The sequence below is a fragment of the Phocoena sinus genome, chromosome 10 (genome assembly GCF_008692025.1).
Source record: "Phocoena sinus isolate mPhoSin1 chromosome 10, mPhoSin1.pri, whole genome shotgun sequence".
NCBI lineage: Eukaryota > Metazoa > Chordata > Mammalia > Artiodactyla > Phocoenidae > Phocoena > Phocoena sinus.
In genome coordinates, this window is record NC_045772.1 from 20,234,993 (window position 1) to 20,253,197 (window position 18,205).

The window sequence follows — 18,205 nt, forward strand, 5'->3', positions numbered from 1 at the left end:
ACTTTTGTACCATCAGTGCAGAGGCCAAGTATTGAAAAGGGAAAACAATGTGTTCATATTATTATGAAAATGGTTTTGACCTCGCAGACTCACTTGAGCCATTTTGCTGCTGTATGGTTTGTTTGAAATGCTTCCCCCCGCCGCCGACCCCCACCCCTTGTGACTAGGCAGCCCAGCTGCCTATTGGCTCATGGAACCTGGTGTAGTTAGTTATCTGGTCCTCATAGCAAGTTATAAACCAGAGCTGACCTCCCACGCTGCCTATAAAGGGCAGTTTTGTTCATTTCTAACTCCCAGGAGACATTAATAAAACATCAAAGGAGTGACAACAAAATAGGAGGGTTTGAGAAAGAAAGAGGTTAAAAAAAATGTGAAATGGAGACAAAATTTTGAAAGCCTTGCCACCTACCTACGATTTCTTTCACGAGGATGGGCTGAGAGTAGTACTTGGGCTCGCTGGCACCGGCGGCGTTCACAGCTTTCACGCGCACAAAGATCCTTGCATCCGTTGGCAGACCTGTGATGGTGAACTTGGTCTTCTCGATCAGCTCTGTGTTTGCAACTATCCAGTTGTCAGCTAAAATCCATGAAGAAAAAAAAAAGAAAGAAAAGACAAGAAGGGAGAATGGTGGTTAGTGAAAGAAATCATCCTGTTAAACAGTCAACTCCAAATTAGTATTTTACTCAAAATTAAATCATTTGGAGAGAATGTGACTTTGGTCTGGACTCAGACTATATGGCTGGGTGTTTTTCATATTTAAATGAAAAATGGCCTAGAATGGCTAATGTAAATAGCAGAAGAATGATAATCAGATTCTGCCATCTTTGAAAAACCTCTTATTCAGGATACTAGGGTACCCTGAACAATGGTAACTGTCCCAGGAATTCTGTAGTAGTTTATCCCAATTTGGTTTTACAAGGTACATTTTTACAATTGATGTAACCATGATGTTTAATCATCTATATATATTAAAGTTCAGAAAAAGGGGAAAATGCTGTTCTTATGAATGAGAGACACCAACCTTTACAGTCATATGATCTCTCCATTTTATCCTGGCTGGTTTATTATTATAAGACATTAATATGGGCATGGGAAATCTGATCATGCTCCCAATGATGAAGAAAAGAAGCTTATATCCACGGCAAAAGGAACCACAACTCAGGAGCCAAGACCTCATAAGGAACTGGCACGATCTTTCACCACAATCAAAAGTTCTGATTTTTAAAATGCTTTTGGTGGCTTTGTCTACAACAGCAAGAAAACTTAAACCCAGAATCCAGGTTTTACAAATATTGCAGGTTCTAAAGGTTTGTATGCATTATTATGCCCACGGGGGGATAAAAAGAAGCTTGGATCCCACATTGTAAACTCACCGCCCGCCCTCCCCCCTCCATCTTTAAGGGCTTTTTTGTGTGTGGGTGTACTTCAGGCTGAGGCATAGAACATTCCCAGAAACTTTATCACACAGTAAGAAAGTCTGAGAGCTCTCAGAGAATACTTTACCTGGTAGATCATATGCAGCCTCCCCATTTTCACCAGACTGTTTTGCTGATGTACCTTTGAGAATCCATCATTAAAATTAATTAAAGACACCCACTTTCACAACAGAAGACTGTCATATCAGTAGTCAGCATTCTCTGTTAGTAAAGTGTGAAAAGTATGCAAAGATATTTGTCTTCAGAACAGTGATGGAAGAGACCAAACACATTAGAGGAGGGGGTAATTCCTCAGGAGGGGCACAGCCTGCTCTATTCAGACTGTGGGGGTTTTTTTGTCCTGAGGCACTTGCCACAGAGAAGAAGAGGAGAAAGGAGGCTGGGGCACCTCCAACTGTGGGAGCAAGAGGTAGAGAACAACACAGCAAGACCCTGGAGACAAAGGCGGAGCAGGTTCTGGACTCTACAGGGGAGCAGTGCACAGTGGAACAGTCTACCCTTGCTCCTGTCCCTGCTACTTCAGCCTGGGAGGGTCCTGTGGGGCCCCAGGGAACGCAGTTCTCCCACTCTGGGGCTCACACATCAGAGTCTGGGAGTGAGGGCACTTGAGATATGGCCAGCCCCGTCTTACCAGGAAATGAAAAGGCTCTCCATGGAAGTGGAAACTGCCCCAGCAGCCCAGGAGGCAGCACCTGGTTGCCATGACAACAAGCTCTTGGTCTGGCAAACTGAGCTGTCCTGGTTCCCGCATTCCACACGGTGGAGGGAATGCTGCTGACTCACAGAGTGCCTGGAGGTGCACCCCACTAGTTTGGGACGATGACCATCTAGGTTATCAGGAACAGAGCAGGGGGGTGGGGACTAGACTGGCCCCTCTTGGAACCTTCTCCTCTCTCTTATTTCAAGCCTTCTAAGAGCATCAGGGAGAAGGGGCAGCAAGCGAGAAGCATGTGGATGGTACAAATTGCTTAGGACTTTGAAAAAGAGATACATCTTGAAGCCAATGGTCTGTTTGGGAGCTACTGTGTTGATATTTCCACAATCAAGAGACGATCGATGAGAACGTGAAGTAGGAGACTGAGAAAACAGGCATGAAAGAGTGAAGAACTAGGGAAGAAGAAAATTTCAAGAGAAAACAGGACAAAACGAGATCAGAGGGATATGGTGTATCACGTTGATTGATTTGCGTATATTGAAGAATCCTTGCATTCCTGGAATAAACCCCACTTGATCATGGTGTATGATCCTTTTAGTGTGCTGTTGGGACCTAATGAAACTTAAAAGCTTTTGCACAGCAAAGGAAACCATAAACAAGACCAAAAGACAACCCTCAGAATGGGAGAAAATATTTGCAAACGAAGCAACTGACAAAGGATTAATCTCCAAAACTTACAAGCAGCTCCTGCAGCTCAATAACAAAAAAACCCAATCCAAAAATGGGCAGAAGACCTAAATAGACATTTCTCCAAAGAAGATATACAGATGGCCAACAAACACATGAAGGAATGCTCAACATCACTAATCATTAGAGAAATTCAACTTGAAACTACAATGAGATATCATCTCACACCGGTCAGAATGGCCATAATCAAAAAATCTACAAACACTAAATGCTGGAGAGGGTGTGGAGAAAAGGGAACACTCTTGCACTGCTAGTGGGAATGTAAATTGATACAGCCACTATGGAGAACAGTATGGAGGTTCCTTAAAAAACTACAAATAGAACTACCATACGACCCAGCAATCCCACTACTGGGCATGTACCCTGAGAAAACCATAATTCAAAAAGAGTCATGTACCAAAATGTTCATTGCAGCTCTATTTACAATAGCCAGGAGATGGAAGCAACCTAAGTGTCCATCATCGGATGAATGGATAAAGAAGATGTGGCACATATATACAATGGAATATCACTCAGCCATAAAAAGAAATGAAATTGAGTTATTTGTAGTGAGGTGGATGGACGTAGAGTCTGTCATGCAGGGTGAAGTAAGGCAGAAAGAGAAAAACAAATACCGTATGCTAACACATATATATGGAATCTAAGAAAAAAAAAAAGGTCATGAAGAACCTAGGGGTAAGATGGGAATAAAGACACAGACCTACTAGAGAATGGACTTGAGGATATGGAGAGGGGGAAGGGTAAGCTGTGACAAAGTGAGAGAGTGGCATGGACATATATACACTACCAAACGTAAAATAGATAGCTAGTGGGAAGCAGCCGCATAGTACAGGGAGATCAGCTCAGTGCTTTGTGACCACCTAGAGGGGTGGGGTAGGGAGGGTGGGAGGGAGGGAGACACAGAGGGAAGAGATATGGGAACATATGTATATGTATAACTGATTCACTTTGTTATAAAGCAGAAACTAACACACCATTGTAAAGCAATTATACTCCAATAAAGATGTTAAAAAAAAAGATCAGAGGGAAACGAAAACATCTCTTCATATTTGAACTACTTGAGGGAAAGAGAAAGAAAACGGGAAGGGAGTGTGAAAGTTATTTAATACATGAGGAGAATTTTTAAGGAAGAAGAGTAAAATGGTGCAGGCATTAAACAATAAAATAAACACCAAGAGAAAGACAGAGTCCAAACCAACACACGATCTTATGAAAGAAAGAGTTATCATACAGAGTAAAACCTGCCATATCTAAAAGCATTAAACACTTCAGAAAATTAGTCTGGAGGACAACAGCCATTAAAAGAGAATGAAGAATAGGGCAGCCACATAAAGGAAGTAAGAAAAGACTGCAAGAAGAAAGATATACACGTTATAAAAAAACTTCCATAGAAAGCTAATTCCAAAATGTTACGTGGCAAAATATATACACAATAATGACTGTGTACATATATATATGTATATGCGGGTATACATATATATCTACACAGACAACACACAGAATTATGTAAAATACACTTCATTGCATTTTATCTAAGGTGGGTAACATCAAAATGACAGCCATCTATCATTTTGCTGTATCTTCTTACTTTTTAAACCTATCAGAAAGAAAAGAGTAAACAATTTGCTCTGTTTCATACATACACAAAAGGTTTGTATTCATCACACAGAAGATTGGAAAGTTCTGTTAGCTGGGAGGTATAAATAACAGAGAGGAGGGCTTGGGAGTTTTTCAAATTGGGGGAGGGGAATGGAATGGGAATAAATCATACTCCAAAGCACTCAAGATTATAATGTCTCCACTGGTTTTGGTTAGTGGCTGTCTAAGCCCTGGAAAAATCAACAATAGTGTTCTGTGAGTGAGTGCATGTGAACGGAACTAAGTGTCACCAAGATGCTTTATTCTCCCTTTCTCTCTCCTCTCCCGACCAACACTGGTTATTTCCACGCGTGCCCCCATCCAGAAGCCTGGGGCTTCTTCTTCAGCAGTTTTCTCTTCAAAGTTAGAAATTTCTTCTCCATAGAGGTTTTCCTTCTGGGGAAGTGTTCACACTCCTGGTTTCCCAAATGTGCTCTGAGTCTCTCTTTCCTTCACGTAAGATCCACGTTAAAGTTTGGGGTCCAAAGGGTTTTCTTAGAGTTAGAGACCAAGTCTGGGCCTCTCATTTGTGGAGAAGGAACAAACTTCCCTGGTGGATTGTTTCCCTACCATGACCTAGAATGCAGCCCGAGTCCAGAGCTGGGGCAATTTTATTCACCCATCTCCAAATCATGACAAGTATGAAATCAAAAACACAAGAAATTTTAGTGAAGTTCACATCTTTTTTTTGGTTTTAGGTGCACTCTGGCCTATATTTTCTTGTGTCATTTTCTCTTTTTCTATTATTTCTATCAACAAGGGTTTTTTTTGCCTATTTCTCTTCCCCTCCTAAATTTAAGCCATTAAATTTTTATGCACCCGTATCCTGAGACAAGTTACTGCCATAATGTTGAATCTATTTCGTACACCCTCTGGGATTTAATGCTGATTCTTTTAAACACTGAAAGTTGTCCTTAATTATTCTTTTTTTTTCCTTTAAGAAGGCACAATTGATCACCAGATGGTCAAGTATATAATCTCTCTTTATTACCCAGAAATAGGCAGCTCTGTTGATAGCTGACCTCTGCTCAGTATAGAGTTTAGAATTTCCAACCTGCTTTATCCTGCCTAGAATTTTATGTTGCTTTGGTACATTTTAATTCCACCAATTCAAGAAGTGGGAATCCCTGAAGTTTGATCAGAATCTCTCCTCCTATGTCCTAGATAACTCGTGTTGTCGGATCTGGGAGCCTACCTGGGATATTTTTGAGATCTCTATTTGTTAGTCAAGTAACAAAGAAGGGCTAAATTCTCATCCATCATAGAAGGATGACCTTTGGCTTGTTGTCATTTTCAGTAGGAAGGAGATGAGTTCCCAAGAAAGAGCAACAAAAGGGGGGCATACCTCACCTATTGATGACGGTATTCGTTTGAACTACTAGTTGTACTTACTTCCTTCAAAGCAATACTCTAGCACATAGCCATCTAAACCTGCTGCACCAATCTGGTCGGGGGGCCGCCACTTCATTGTGACAGTGGTGTCAGTTACAGAGTCAACAGCCAGAAGAGTAGGTGGGCTGGTTACAGCTTCAGAGATAAAAGAGACAGAAAAAGAAGAAATTATTAAGTACAGAATTATGGCACAGGAACTGTGATAAAATGAACTAGGATACAAATAAAAATATACACAGGGACTTCCCTGGTGGCACAGTGATTAAGAATACGCCTGCCGGGCTTCCCTGGTGGCGCAGTGGTTGAGAGTCCGCCTGCCGATGCAGGGGACACGGGTTCGTGCCCCGGTCTGGGAGGATCCCACGTGCCGCGGAGCGGCTGGGCCCGTGAGCCATGGCCGCTGAGCCTGCGCGTCCGGAGCCTGTCCTCCGCAACGGGAGAGGCCACAACAGTGAGAGGCCCGCGTAACGCATAAAAAAAAAAAAAAAAAAAAAAAAAAGAATACGCCTGCCAATGCAGGGGACATGGGTTCGAGCCCTGGTCCGGGAAGATCCCACATGCCGCTGAGCAACTAAGCCCGTGAGCCACAACTACTGAGCCTGCGCTCTAGAGCCCGCGAGCCACAACTACTGAAGCCCACATGCCTAGAGCCTGTGCTCTGCAACAAGAGAAGCCACCACAATGAGAAGCCCGTGCACCGCAGTGAAGAGTAGCCCCTGCTTGCCACAACTAGAGAAAGCCCACGCGCAGCGAAGAAGACCCAACACAGCTAAAAATAAGTAAGTAAATAAATAAATAAGAAAAAATATACACAGAAGCCCCCACGTGTTAATAAAATTCAACGAGACTCCTCGAGCATATGCTGTGTTTACAGCAAAGATCTGCCAGATGTGAAAATTTTTTTATCAACGCTGTCACACTTTCCCTCCATTTGGGAGGTTGACATGGGAGTCTGGGAGGCCCAGAAAGTTGAAAAAGTCAAAGTTTGAGATCTAATGATCTAGAGTAAATTTTCCATAACTTTCTAATTTTAAAGTGCAAACTCTTGTACTAAATATTTCTATTGAAAAATCTACTCACTACCAGAAAATAGTGGAGACGTCTTGTCTTCTCTTTCTTTGCCTTTACTGAACTGACATTTTTGGTTCAATAGATAACATTTAAAGTGTGACTATAAAGCAAAGAGACTAGCTTTCAAGTGTGCTTGGTTGAATTGATGTCAATTTGTTTTAGTTATAGTGTTTACACCAGGGTGCTGGGTTATACTTTCAGAAGGACAAATGGGGGTAGTCTTGTGTCAATGGGCCCAGCTACATGTTTCCAGTGGGAAGGGGCAAACAGAGCCACCCACAGCTGTCCTTGGGATTCTGGTAATAAATTCCAGGGCCTACATTATGAAGGCATTCAACTCTATTGTGTTGTTTGTAATTTCTTAGAAAATTGCCCCTAACCACCTCTAGTCTCCTACTCCTGTATCACCCTAAGAAGCTTCCAGGTCTGCTCCAGTTAGAGGTCAGAAGGAAGCAGTCACAATCTGGGGCAACGATTTTCATGACAAAGACACACCTCTCTTGACTCACCCAATGGAACAAAAGGTTTGGAGGGCATACTGGGCTTGGAGAGGCCAACGGCATTGACGGCAAAGATGCGGACCTCGTAGGCCACACCTTCAATCATATTCTTGGGCTCAAAGGTTGTTTCTTTACAGAGATCAAAATTCAGCCTCATCCACCTGGAGCTTTGCTTCTTTTTCCTCTCAATGAAGTAACCTGAAGGGGACGCAAAATGGAAACTGAAGCTTTTCCTTGGTCTCCAAAATTAAACTTTGTTAGATATTAGAATGTTCAAAAATTTCCCATATTCTCAGCACTCAAAGTGAAATAGTCATATATGTATTTTTAACCCATCTTATTCCATTGGTGTTTTTGAGAGAGATTATAAATAATACAAATATTAACATCATGGGATAGAGATAAAAATAATAAGGCTAGAAAAAAATAAAATGGTACTAGGAAGAGAAGAGAAAAAATAAACCACAGATATGTAGGCCATAGAAACTTACATAGTCACTCTATTTGAGCAACAGATGTGGCTTTGAGTCCCAGCAATGTAAGAAGGGGGAAATAACCAGTTTTGTGAGTTTCATTATTAGCAAGTAGAAGAAAGTTCCTGTTCCACAGGGGAAGCAAATTCTTCTAAGTATTTAACTCTAGAAGAAATTGCCTCATAGACATAATTCTATGGATCTAGGCATTTACTGACCAGAATAAAGTTAGACTTACAGTTGTTTCAAAATTATATATTGAACAGAAATGTCAAACAAAAAAAGAGGACAGGCAATCAGATGATATTCATCAGAGCTATTTAAATCTCAAGTACTTATAAAGCATCCCCCAATATATTTCAATGTGAATGGATATTTAAAAGTTTTCTTCTAAATGCAGTATTTTAAAATGTGCTTTGTACTAATGTGCATGAAGAGGACACGAACTCCACTGGCAGGTCCACAGATGGACCAACACGCAGTTACCTAAGATTGGGGACCCTCCATCATAGAGAGGAGGGTCCCAGTTCATGATGCACCACTCATCTCCCACATGTGTCACATTCGGCGCCACTGGAGGATCAGGGACATCTGTAGCCAACAAAAAATGGAATAGAATAAAATAAAATAAAATTGAAGGAGTGAGAGCACAAAGAAGAATGTTCATTGGAAAATATGTTTTTGGATGACAATCACAGAAGCAAGGTTATTTCTTATTATTTTTCCACGTTTACTAAAGTGCACTGGGTAACTAATTTGGGTACAACGTCATGCTCTATATGGAATCAGGGAAGGTGAGCCCGATACAAATAAAATAACGATGTCTCCAAATCCTTTAAACTAGTGTCACATTACAGAACCGTATGAAACCCAAGACTTTTGTTATTTACCTTGAAAATGGCAACTAAGAAATTATTGCCTAGATGTTGGACGTGATTTTGTTTTTTTGTTTTTTAACCACAGAAGTGAACTTGCAGCAGAACTGAATCAAGAACTAATTACTGCACATTTTACATCAGTTGTTGTATAAGATGTTGACTGGTAGAAATCCAAGTCAAAAATGGCAAGTTACCATGTCTTATAAATATAGTTCAGTACATAACAAAGTGACCTTAGTTTTGGATCAATTTGAAATATGTTTCTTGGGAATTCCCTGGTGGTCCAGTGGTTAGGACGTTGCACTTCTGCTGCAGGTACGGGTTCGATCCCTGGTAGGGGAACTAAGATCCCGCATGCCACATGGCATGGCCAAAAAAAAGACAGAGAGAAAAGAAAAAAAATTAATATGTTTCTTAAGGGAAAGCTAAAGTGGGATGAAGAGATCATGAGACCTTGGACCACCAGTAATCTGCCATACTCATTTCACTTGATTTCAGGATCAGGAAAAATGTACTTAAAAGGTCATCTAAAAACCAAGGCAGATCTTACTCCTCTACAGTGAGTGTGATGTTGGAAATTATTTAGCAATTGTGTGTCAGTGACTGTAGAGGGCACTGAAAGGGAGTGTGACTGTGGAGAGCTAATGACAGTAACCCCAAAAGGCTAATCTTAGCTACTCCTCACCGCAACTAGTCCTCTAGGCAAGTAAAGACACAAGAGAGGAAAGGAAAGGAAAAGGAAGAAAAAGGAAAGAAAAGAGAAAGACATATAAAGAAGTGGCAAAGATAAAAAAAGAAAGGCAGTGATTTATAAAATACAGCTATACTGTGTGCTTCTTTGTTGGCTACCCAGAAAAGCTGAGAGAACCAAGAACTTGCAAAGTCTACTTTGGATCTAGACATGTCAGCCTGATTCTAGAAGTCTGTTGACTCAGAGGACTTACCCACAACTTTAATCGTGATGGCTGCATGTGCTTCCCCAGCTTCATTTTTCAGATTTATGTGGTAAACACCAGAATCATCTTTTTCTGCTACATCAATAACCAGAGTGGTGCTGTCAGGGTAATTTTCAGTTCTTATTCGGCTACCGCCCTCCATAATAGCCTACAGAGGAAAGAAATACAATGTGGCATGACCTATGCAAACAACAAGGACACCTCCAGAGTGCCCGGGCACTTAAGCTGGACATGGTGCCAATACCTGAAATATGTGCTCTTAGTTTAATCCTCCACCAGCTCTAAGGACAAAAGTATTGTCATCCCATTTTACACATGGGAAGAACTGTGGCCCGAGGTTACACGGCTAAGAAGTGGTAGAACTGGGATTTGACTCCAAAGTTCACTACCCATTAACTCCTTACAGAGAAAGTTGGAGGACCAAAAATACAAGCGCAGAAGTGTCATTCTAGGAGAAGAGTTTCTTTGTACATGAAATTAGAAATACTTAAACTCACATCAGAAACTAAATAATGATTTGTTCCTTTCTTTAGATGTCTTGGAAATTTAAAAATACTGAAAAGGGTTGAAGAAGGCCACAGTGCCAATTTCCCATACAAGTTGCGTACTGAGTTTTCCCTTCCAGCAGGACATGAAAGAATGAACATCTAATCCCCAAAGTAAAGACAGAGTGAGGTTGAGACTTCTATTATATTTTCTTTCTTTTCTCCTTCTTCTCCTTCTCCTTTTCCCCTTCTTATTTTCCTTCATTTCTCGCCTTCCTTCTTCCTTACACCAGAAGTTTAAAGCAGCATTACATTTTTCTGATTCCCAGCTCATATCTTCCATGCAATAATAGACAGCCAATATACAAAGAGGAAAAACAGAGAAAGGTCAAAGCAATTTAGAAAGAGGGTAATTTGCCAGTATTGTCAACTCTGCTCTTTTGTGTCTGGATTAGGACTTGTAAGTCTTCAATAACATAAGATTGTGGCAACGGTAAGAATACTTGAAATGGCTTTCATAATTCTCATTTTATAATAGAAAAAAATTTCCTCATTTTAGCCAAATTCTAATCTTAAGATTACAAAAGATGTTCTGCTTGAAAAGAAAAATAACTTACTTAGGGTGGTGTTATATTATCCTCTTCATATTTCTATGTTTTATTTTGTTTCTTATGCTATAATTTACATCAAGTAAAATTCATAGTTTTAGATATATAATCTATGAATTCTGACAAATTTATGTGAGTGTGTAACCACCCCCATAATCAAGCTACAGACTGTTTCCATCACATCTCACAGTGTCTCCATGCTCCTTGGCATGCAACCCACTAACCCCACATCCTGGTCCCTGGCACCCACTGGTCTGTTATTTGCCCCTTTGGTTTCCCCTTTTCCAGAATGCCATATAAATGGAATCAAACAGTATGTAGTCTTCCAAGTGCATATTTTTAGACTGATCCATGTTGCTGCTTGTATTACTAGTACGTTCCTTTTAATTGTTGAGTAGTTTTCCATTGCATGTTCCACGTGCAGTTGGAATATGTTTGTACAATTGGACTTTTGAGTCATTTCCAGGTTTTGACAATTATAAATAAGTCTGCCATAACATTCCTATACGAGTTTTTGTGTGGGCATGTGTTTCATTTCTTTTGGGTAAATACCTAGGAATAGCCTTGTGGAGTTTTATAGTAAGCTCATGCTTCACTTTATAAAAAACTACCAAACTGTTTTCCAAAGTGGATGTACCATTTTGCATTCCCACCAGCAATGTATGAGAGTTTAATTGTTCCGTATCCTTGTCAGCATTTGGTACTGTCAGGTTTTTTTTTAATGGCTTTTAAAAAATACTCTTTGTTTTTTGTTCCAGCTTCTTTCACACAGCATAATTATTTTGAGAGTCATCCAAGTTATTGCAGTACTCCCTTGTATGAATTTCTTACAATTTGTTTACCCATTCACCCACTGATGGAATTTGCATTGTTTTCAGCTTTTGAATATTACAAATAAGGCTACTATGACCATTTGTTCTAGTAGATTTTTTTGCAGATTACATTGGATTTTCTACATCGATGATTACGTCATCTGCAAATAAAGACAGTTCTACTTCTTCCTTTCCAAAATGGATGTCTTTTACTTCTCTTTCTTGCTTGATTGCCCTGGCTAGAACCTCCAGTATAATGCTGAACAGAAGTGGTGAGAGTGAACATCTTTTCTCTCTTCTTTCTGATCTTAAAGGGAAAGAATTCAACCTTTCACTATTAAGTAGGATTATAGTTGTAGCATTTTTATGGATGTCTTTTATTATGCTGAGGAAGTTCCTTTCACTTCCAAGTTTGCTCAGAGACTTTTACTAGGAATGGATGTTGGATTCTGTCAAATGCTTTTCTGTGTCTATCGAGATGACCACATTTTTTCTCTGGTTTGTTAATATGGTGAATTATATTAACCAATGTTAAACCTACCTTTGTATTCCTGGGATAAGTCCCACCTGGATATAATGTACTGTTCCTTTTATGTATTTTTAGATTTGATTTGCTAAATTCTGTTTAGAATTTTTTCATCTATGTTCAGGAGTGATATTGATTTGTAGTTTTCTCTTCTTGTAATGTCTTTTTCTGGTTTTGCTATAAGGGTAATACTGGCCTTCAAGAATGTGTTGGGGGGGGCTTCCCTGGTGGTGCAGTGGTTGAGAGTCCGCCTGCCGATGCAGGGGACACGGGTTCGTTCCCTGGTCCGGGAAGATCCCACATGCCACGGAGCGGCTAGGCCTGTGAGCCATGGCCGCTGAGCTTGCGCGTCCGGAGCCTGTGCTCCGCAATGGGAGAGGCCACAGCAGCAAGAGGCCCACGTACCGCAAAAAAAAAAAAAAAAGAAAGTGTTGGGAAGTATTCCTATCTTCTCTTCTTCAATTTTCTGGATGAGTTTGCATTGAATTTGTATTATTTCTTTCTTAAATGTTTGGTGGAACTAACCAATAAAGCCATCTAGATGTGGAATTTGTTTTGTGAAAAGATTTTAAACTACAAATTTCATTTCTTTCATAGGTATAGGGCTATTCAGTACTGATTTAATGGTATTTTGTAAATTCTGATATGTGTTGTGTTCATAAATATTTTCTAATTTCCCTTGTAATTTCTTCTTTGATCCATGAATTACTTTTTAAAAAAGCTACTTAGTTTCTAAATATTTGGAAATTTTCCAAATCTTTCTGTTATTGTTTTCTAATTAATTCCACTGTGGTCAGAGAATATATCTTGCATGACCTGAATCCTTTCACATTTACTGAGACTTATTTATGGTCTATTTTGGTAAATCTTCCATGTGCATCTTAAAATAATGCCCAGTCTACTTTGTTCAATGGAGTGTTCTATAAATGTCAACTACATCAAGATGGTTGATAGTATTTCTCAAAACTTGTACATTTTGTTCTATCAGCTATTGAGAAAAGTAGTAAAATCTCTAACTTACCTATTTTTCTTTGTAATTCTATCATCTTGCTAATTGTTTTCTATTTGTCCCATCTGCCCTTTGTGTCTCTTTTGCTGCCTCCTTTTGGATTCATTAGATATGTTTTTGTGGCTCCATTTTACATCCTGTGTTGGCCTATTAGCTATAACTCTTTGTTTTACTATTTTACTGGTTCCTTTAGGGTTTATAGTATAGTCTACCTTCATGTGGTATTATGACACTTCACATTTAGCAAAAGAAACTTACAATAGCATACATCCATTTCACTCCTTTCAATCCTTACTTCCTTTCTCCCCTCTTGGCCTTATGTTTTCATTGTTACAAATTTTACTTACACTTATGTTTGAAGGCCATGGTGCATTGCTATTATTTTTGTTTAAACAACCAAGTATATTTTTAAGGAGATTTAAATAATAAGAAAAAATATTTTATACATTTATCCATGTAATTATTATTTCTGACCCACTTATTGATAGCTCCTTTGTGAAAATGTTTTCATCTTAGTATCATTTCTTTTTGACTTTAGGACTTCTTTTAACATTTCTTGTAGTGCAAGTCTGCTGGAGATGACTTCTTTCAGCTTTTGTATATAAAAAATTTTATTTTGCCTTCATTTCTGATAATTATTTCTACTGAGTATAGAATTCTAGGTTGACAGTTTTCCCCCCTTTAAACGTTGCTCCACTGTCTTCTCACTTGCTTTGTTTCCAGAGAGATCAGCTGTCATCTTTGTCTTTGTTCCCACGGGTTTAATGTGACTTTTTCTCTGACTACTTTTTTTTTTTTTTTTTTGTGGTACGCGGGCCTCTCACTGTTGTGGCCTCTCGCGTTGCGGAGCACAGGCTCCGGACGCACAGGCTCAGCGGCCATGGCTCACGGGCCCAGCCGTTCCGCGGCATGTGGGATCTTCCCGGACCAGGGCACGAACCCGTGTCCCCTGCATTGGCAGGTGGACTCTCAACCACTGCGCCACCAGGGAAGCCCTCTTACTACTTTTAAGATTTTTTCTTAACCACAGGTTTTGAGCAATTTGATTATGATGGGTCTTGGTGTAGATGTCTTTTTTTTTTGGTGTAGATGTCTTAATGTTCCTTGTGCTTGGATTTTATTGAGCTTCTTGTATCTGAGATTTTTTAGTTTTTATCAAATTTGGAAAATTTGGGGCCATTTTTTCCTCTATATATTTTTATGTCCCCCTCTTTGGGGACTCCAGTTACACATAGATTTGACTGCTTGAAGTTGTCCCATAGCTCAATAAAGCTTTTTTTTCCCTCCAGAAGATGGAAAAGGACGAAACACTCTCCAAGATTTAAAAAAAAAAACAAATTATTTTTTAGAGCAGCTTTGAGTTCCCTGCAAAATTGAATGGAAAAAGTACAAAGAGTTCTCATATAACCCCTGTCTCCACACACACGTAACTTTCCCCACTACTGACATCCCCCACTAGAGTGGGTACACTTGTTATAATTAATGAACCTACATTGACACATTGTTATCTTTGAAAGTCTATAGTTTACATCAGGGTTCACTCTTGGTGGTGTACATTTTATGGGTTTTGACAAACCTATGACACGTACCCATAATTTTAGTATCATATGGAACAGTTTTACTGCGCCTAAAACATTTTACATAGGAAGTTGCAGAGTCACACTTGAGCCGGCTCTACTCCACCACTCCGATTTTATTTATTATTCTCCTCCTCACTCACGCTGCCTTGGCCACACTGGCCTTCTTTGTATTCCTCCAACACATTAAGTGCATTCTCTCCTCTTGTTCTTTGCACTTGCATTGACATCAACTGGAAATCTCTTTGCTTTGATCTTCTCAAAATGGTTTCTTGTCATTCATAGAGGCTGTTCTCATGCCCCATGCAGTCACTTACTAATCATATTACCCTGTTTTGTTGTTGTTAAATAATTATTTTAATTATTTTATTTTTGGCTGCATTGGGTTTTCGTTGCTGTGCGCAGGCTTCCTCTAGTTGCGACGAGCGGGGGCTACTCTTCCTTGCGGTGCACGGGCTTCTCATTGTGGTGGCTTCTCTTGTCGAGCACAGGCTCTAGGCGCGCAGGCTTCAGTAGCTGTGGCACACAGGCTCAGTAGTTGTGGCTTGCGGGCTCTAGAGCACAGGCTCAGTAGTTGTGGCACATGGGCTTAGTTGCTTTGTGGCATGTGGGATCTTCCTGGACCAGGGATCGAACCCGTGTCCCCTGCATTGGTAGGTGGATTTTAAACCACTGCAGCACCAGAGAAGTCCCACCCTGTTTTGTTTTTTTTTTTTTTTAAATTTTCGTAGCACTCATTACTATCCAAAGTGACTTTATTTATTTATTTAATAATTCATTGTCTATTTATCTTCCACCCCATTCCCTGACACCCATTAGAAGGAAAGGTAGAACCTCATTCACTGCACATAATAACATCCATATGCATATGCAAAGGGTCACATAGTAGGTAGTCAGAAATATGAAAAGCAAATGAATAGTTATTATATTTGCCTGAAAATCAGTAATCTTTCTTTATTAAAGGAGTTACATCTTTACTGTACATTTATTTGCTGCCTTCTTTCATGTGACTCACGGGAGGCAGGGAGTAGGGTAGGCTGTGTGTGTGTTTGTGTATGTGTGTATGTGTGTGTGTGTGTATAGAACAAACCTTATCTGCTCGGCTCCAAACGGCTTTAGGAGGTGGTTCTCCACTGATGGGAATCTCTAGACGAAGCTTGTTTCCTGCAATTACTGTCACTGTATTGTCAGCATCAAGACCATCCAGTACGATCTTCGGAGGATCTGGAATATTAACCGTGGCCTTTGTTATCAGACGGCTATTTCCATGTGATTATCTGGGTTAGTACTTGGCTAGTGTTAAACATTGGTAGTAACCAATATTTTATCCAGTCAAAAAGGATATAAGCGGAGTCAAAGTAGTTGGTGCCTGGTACCTTGCAAAACTACTTCATTGTTAAGACCTCTTAAGAATCAACTATTATGATTAGTGATTACTACCAATACATGTATTTTTCTTTAAATATCACATTTTGAATATAATTCCAAGGTAAGCAAAACCAGAAAGACAAGAACACAACTCTGCAATGATCTCTTTTATCTACTCACCAATAACATGAACTTTGGCAGGCAAAGTAACAGAGTAGGCATCTGGTGCAAATACATAATCACCTTCGTCCTCGACGAGAGCATTGGCTATCACTAATTTGTGGATTCTAAGGAAATGAAAAAACATATTTCTAAGACTTTGCAAAGATTTAGACTGTGTAGGACCCAAACTGAGGAGACACCTGGTTTTATCTTAACTTGTTTAGTGCAGCCTGGAGAGAGACTGAGAGTAATGTGGTGCCTTGATTATCCTATTTATTGATCCACATTCAGTATTTATTTGGGGCTATATGAAACCATCTCCACAAATACAGCCTGCTTACTATGCAAGAATCTCTTGTTCCTTTTTAAAATCTCATAGCTTAAACAAGGATAGAAGATAACACCTCACTGATGCCATATTTTAAGATTCAAGAAATTACCAAGAATAACCTGACTTTGGCTTTTTATGCAGACCTAAGAGCAACAGTTCTTTTTTTTAAAAAAAGTTGAGGTCTAGTTGACGTACATTATTATATATTTCATGTACACAACATAGTGATTCACAATTTTTAAAGGTTATGCTCCATTTATAGTTATTATAAAGTATTGGCATAAGAGCAATAGTTCTTAACTTTATTGGCAGCGTGAGCCAGTGAATATCTGATGGACACTACAGCTCCTCAATCTGGAGAAAAACAAGTGCTTTTGTACACACAGAATTTGCTTACAATTTCAAAGGATTTATGGGGGCCCCTGAAGTTCATTCACAGTCTCCTAAAAATCCATGGATCCTAGTTTAAGAATTCTTGTCCTACATCCTTGCTAGATTCTAGGATATTATGCAAATCGTCCCCCCACCTCAGCAAAAAAAATTGTGGAAAGGTCATATGACACTTATTGGTTAGGGACAGTGAATCCAGTTCAACCAGTTCCTGAACTAGAATTCAGTATCCTCTAAGCTCATGTTTATATGGAAAGACTCAGTCAATGGGTTTTGAAATAACACAGCACCTCACTGTAAGGTACAGGTACAGAATCACAGGTAGGACATGATGTACAACAGAGGAATCACATATTCTTGCTATTTGAAAGCAAAGAACCGGAAATAGAACCTCTCCCTATGAATACTCCCCAAACATCCTTACCAACCATGTAATTTAGGAAGCAGAAGAAGTGAAGATGGGGACCAGCCCTCACTTGGGGACCACCCTAGCTTACTTACCTTCCCCTGTGAACAATCTTTAGACGGTCAGTCTCCTGAATGGGGAGGCCATTTTTAGTCCATTTTCCTGATAAGTTTTCAGATATCTCACACTTCAAGCAGATTTCTTTTCCAAGATTTACAGTCTGATCAGTCAGAGGCGTCAATATCTTCAGAGGTTTTACTGCAGAAATAATAGATGGTTATTAAGTGCCAAATCTAAATTCCAGACAGGCCAAGACGGTGTCATTTCACAATGGTACAGTTTCACTACAATGCTTGTTTTGAAAATGAGAATTTGTTCAATGCAGTTGAAATATTCGGGGACAACTAGAGCATAACACACATTTCACGTTCGATTAAACATGATTTTACTCATGAGAAAGACTAGGTGAATCCAGAAAACGGCACCCAGCTGAACTGAGTCAGGTAGGACCGCACAGAGCACACACATACGCCTCAAACATCTACCAGCTGCTTTAGTTCACCCATGTTAAATGAGCCACATCCATGCACATCTGAGATGACAGCTCTCCATCCAATTTCACATAACCTCCTTCCACTACTTCACAATAGCTCACAAACTGCAACACTTCTGACACCACTTCCACAAGCAAATTTCAGGTCTTTTTCAAGGTAAAGTGCCATATTTGTTGTAGTATTTATTAACCATTTAACATCTGTAAAACTGTACTACTGTTTTTTTCTTA

The 18,205-nt window shown here is 39.7% G+C and overlaps 1 protein-coding gene across 5 annotated transcripts in view; it reads right to left on the minus strand.

The window, feature by feature from the left end:
* The window catches only part of MYBPC1 (myosin binding protein C1), a 94,889-nt gene that overhangs the window by 21,426 nt on the left and 55,258 nt on the right, over positions 1-18,205 (minus strand). For 3 of the 5 annotated variants that reach the window (XM_032645512.1, XM_032645513.1, XM_032645510.1), the window contains 8 exons: positions 17,517-17,679; positions 16,313-16,419; positions 15,855-15,988; positions 9,736-9,895; positions 8,400-8,504; positions 7,450-7,638; positions 5,870-6,004; positions 410-577 (listed from right to left, as the gene is read on the minus strand). In XM_032645512.1, coding sequence (XP_032501403.1) covers positions 410-577; positions 5,870-6,004; positions 7,450-7,638; positions 8,400-8,504; positions 9,736-9,895; positions 15,855-15,988; positions 16,313-16,419; positions 17,517-17,679 — 1,161 coding nt within the window. Of the gene's footprint in view, positions 1-409; positions 578-1,504; positions 1,559-5,869; positions 6,005-7,449; positions 7,639-8,399; positions 8,505-9,735; positions 9,896-15,854; positions 15,989-16,312; positions 16,420-17,516; positions 17,680-18,205 lie in introns of all 5 variants that reach the window. The other 2 variants (XM_032645511.1, XM_032645509.1) reach the window with 1 other exon arrangement.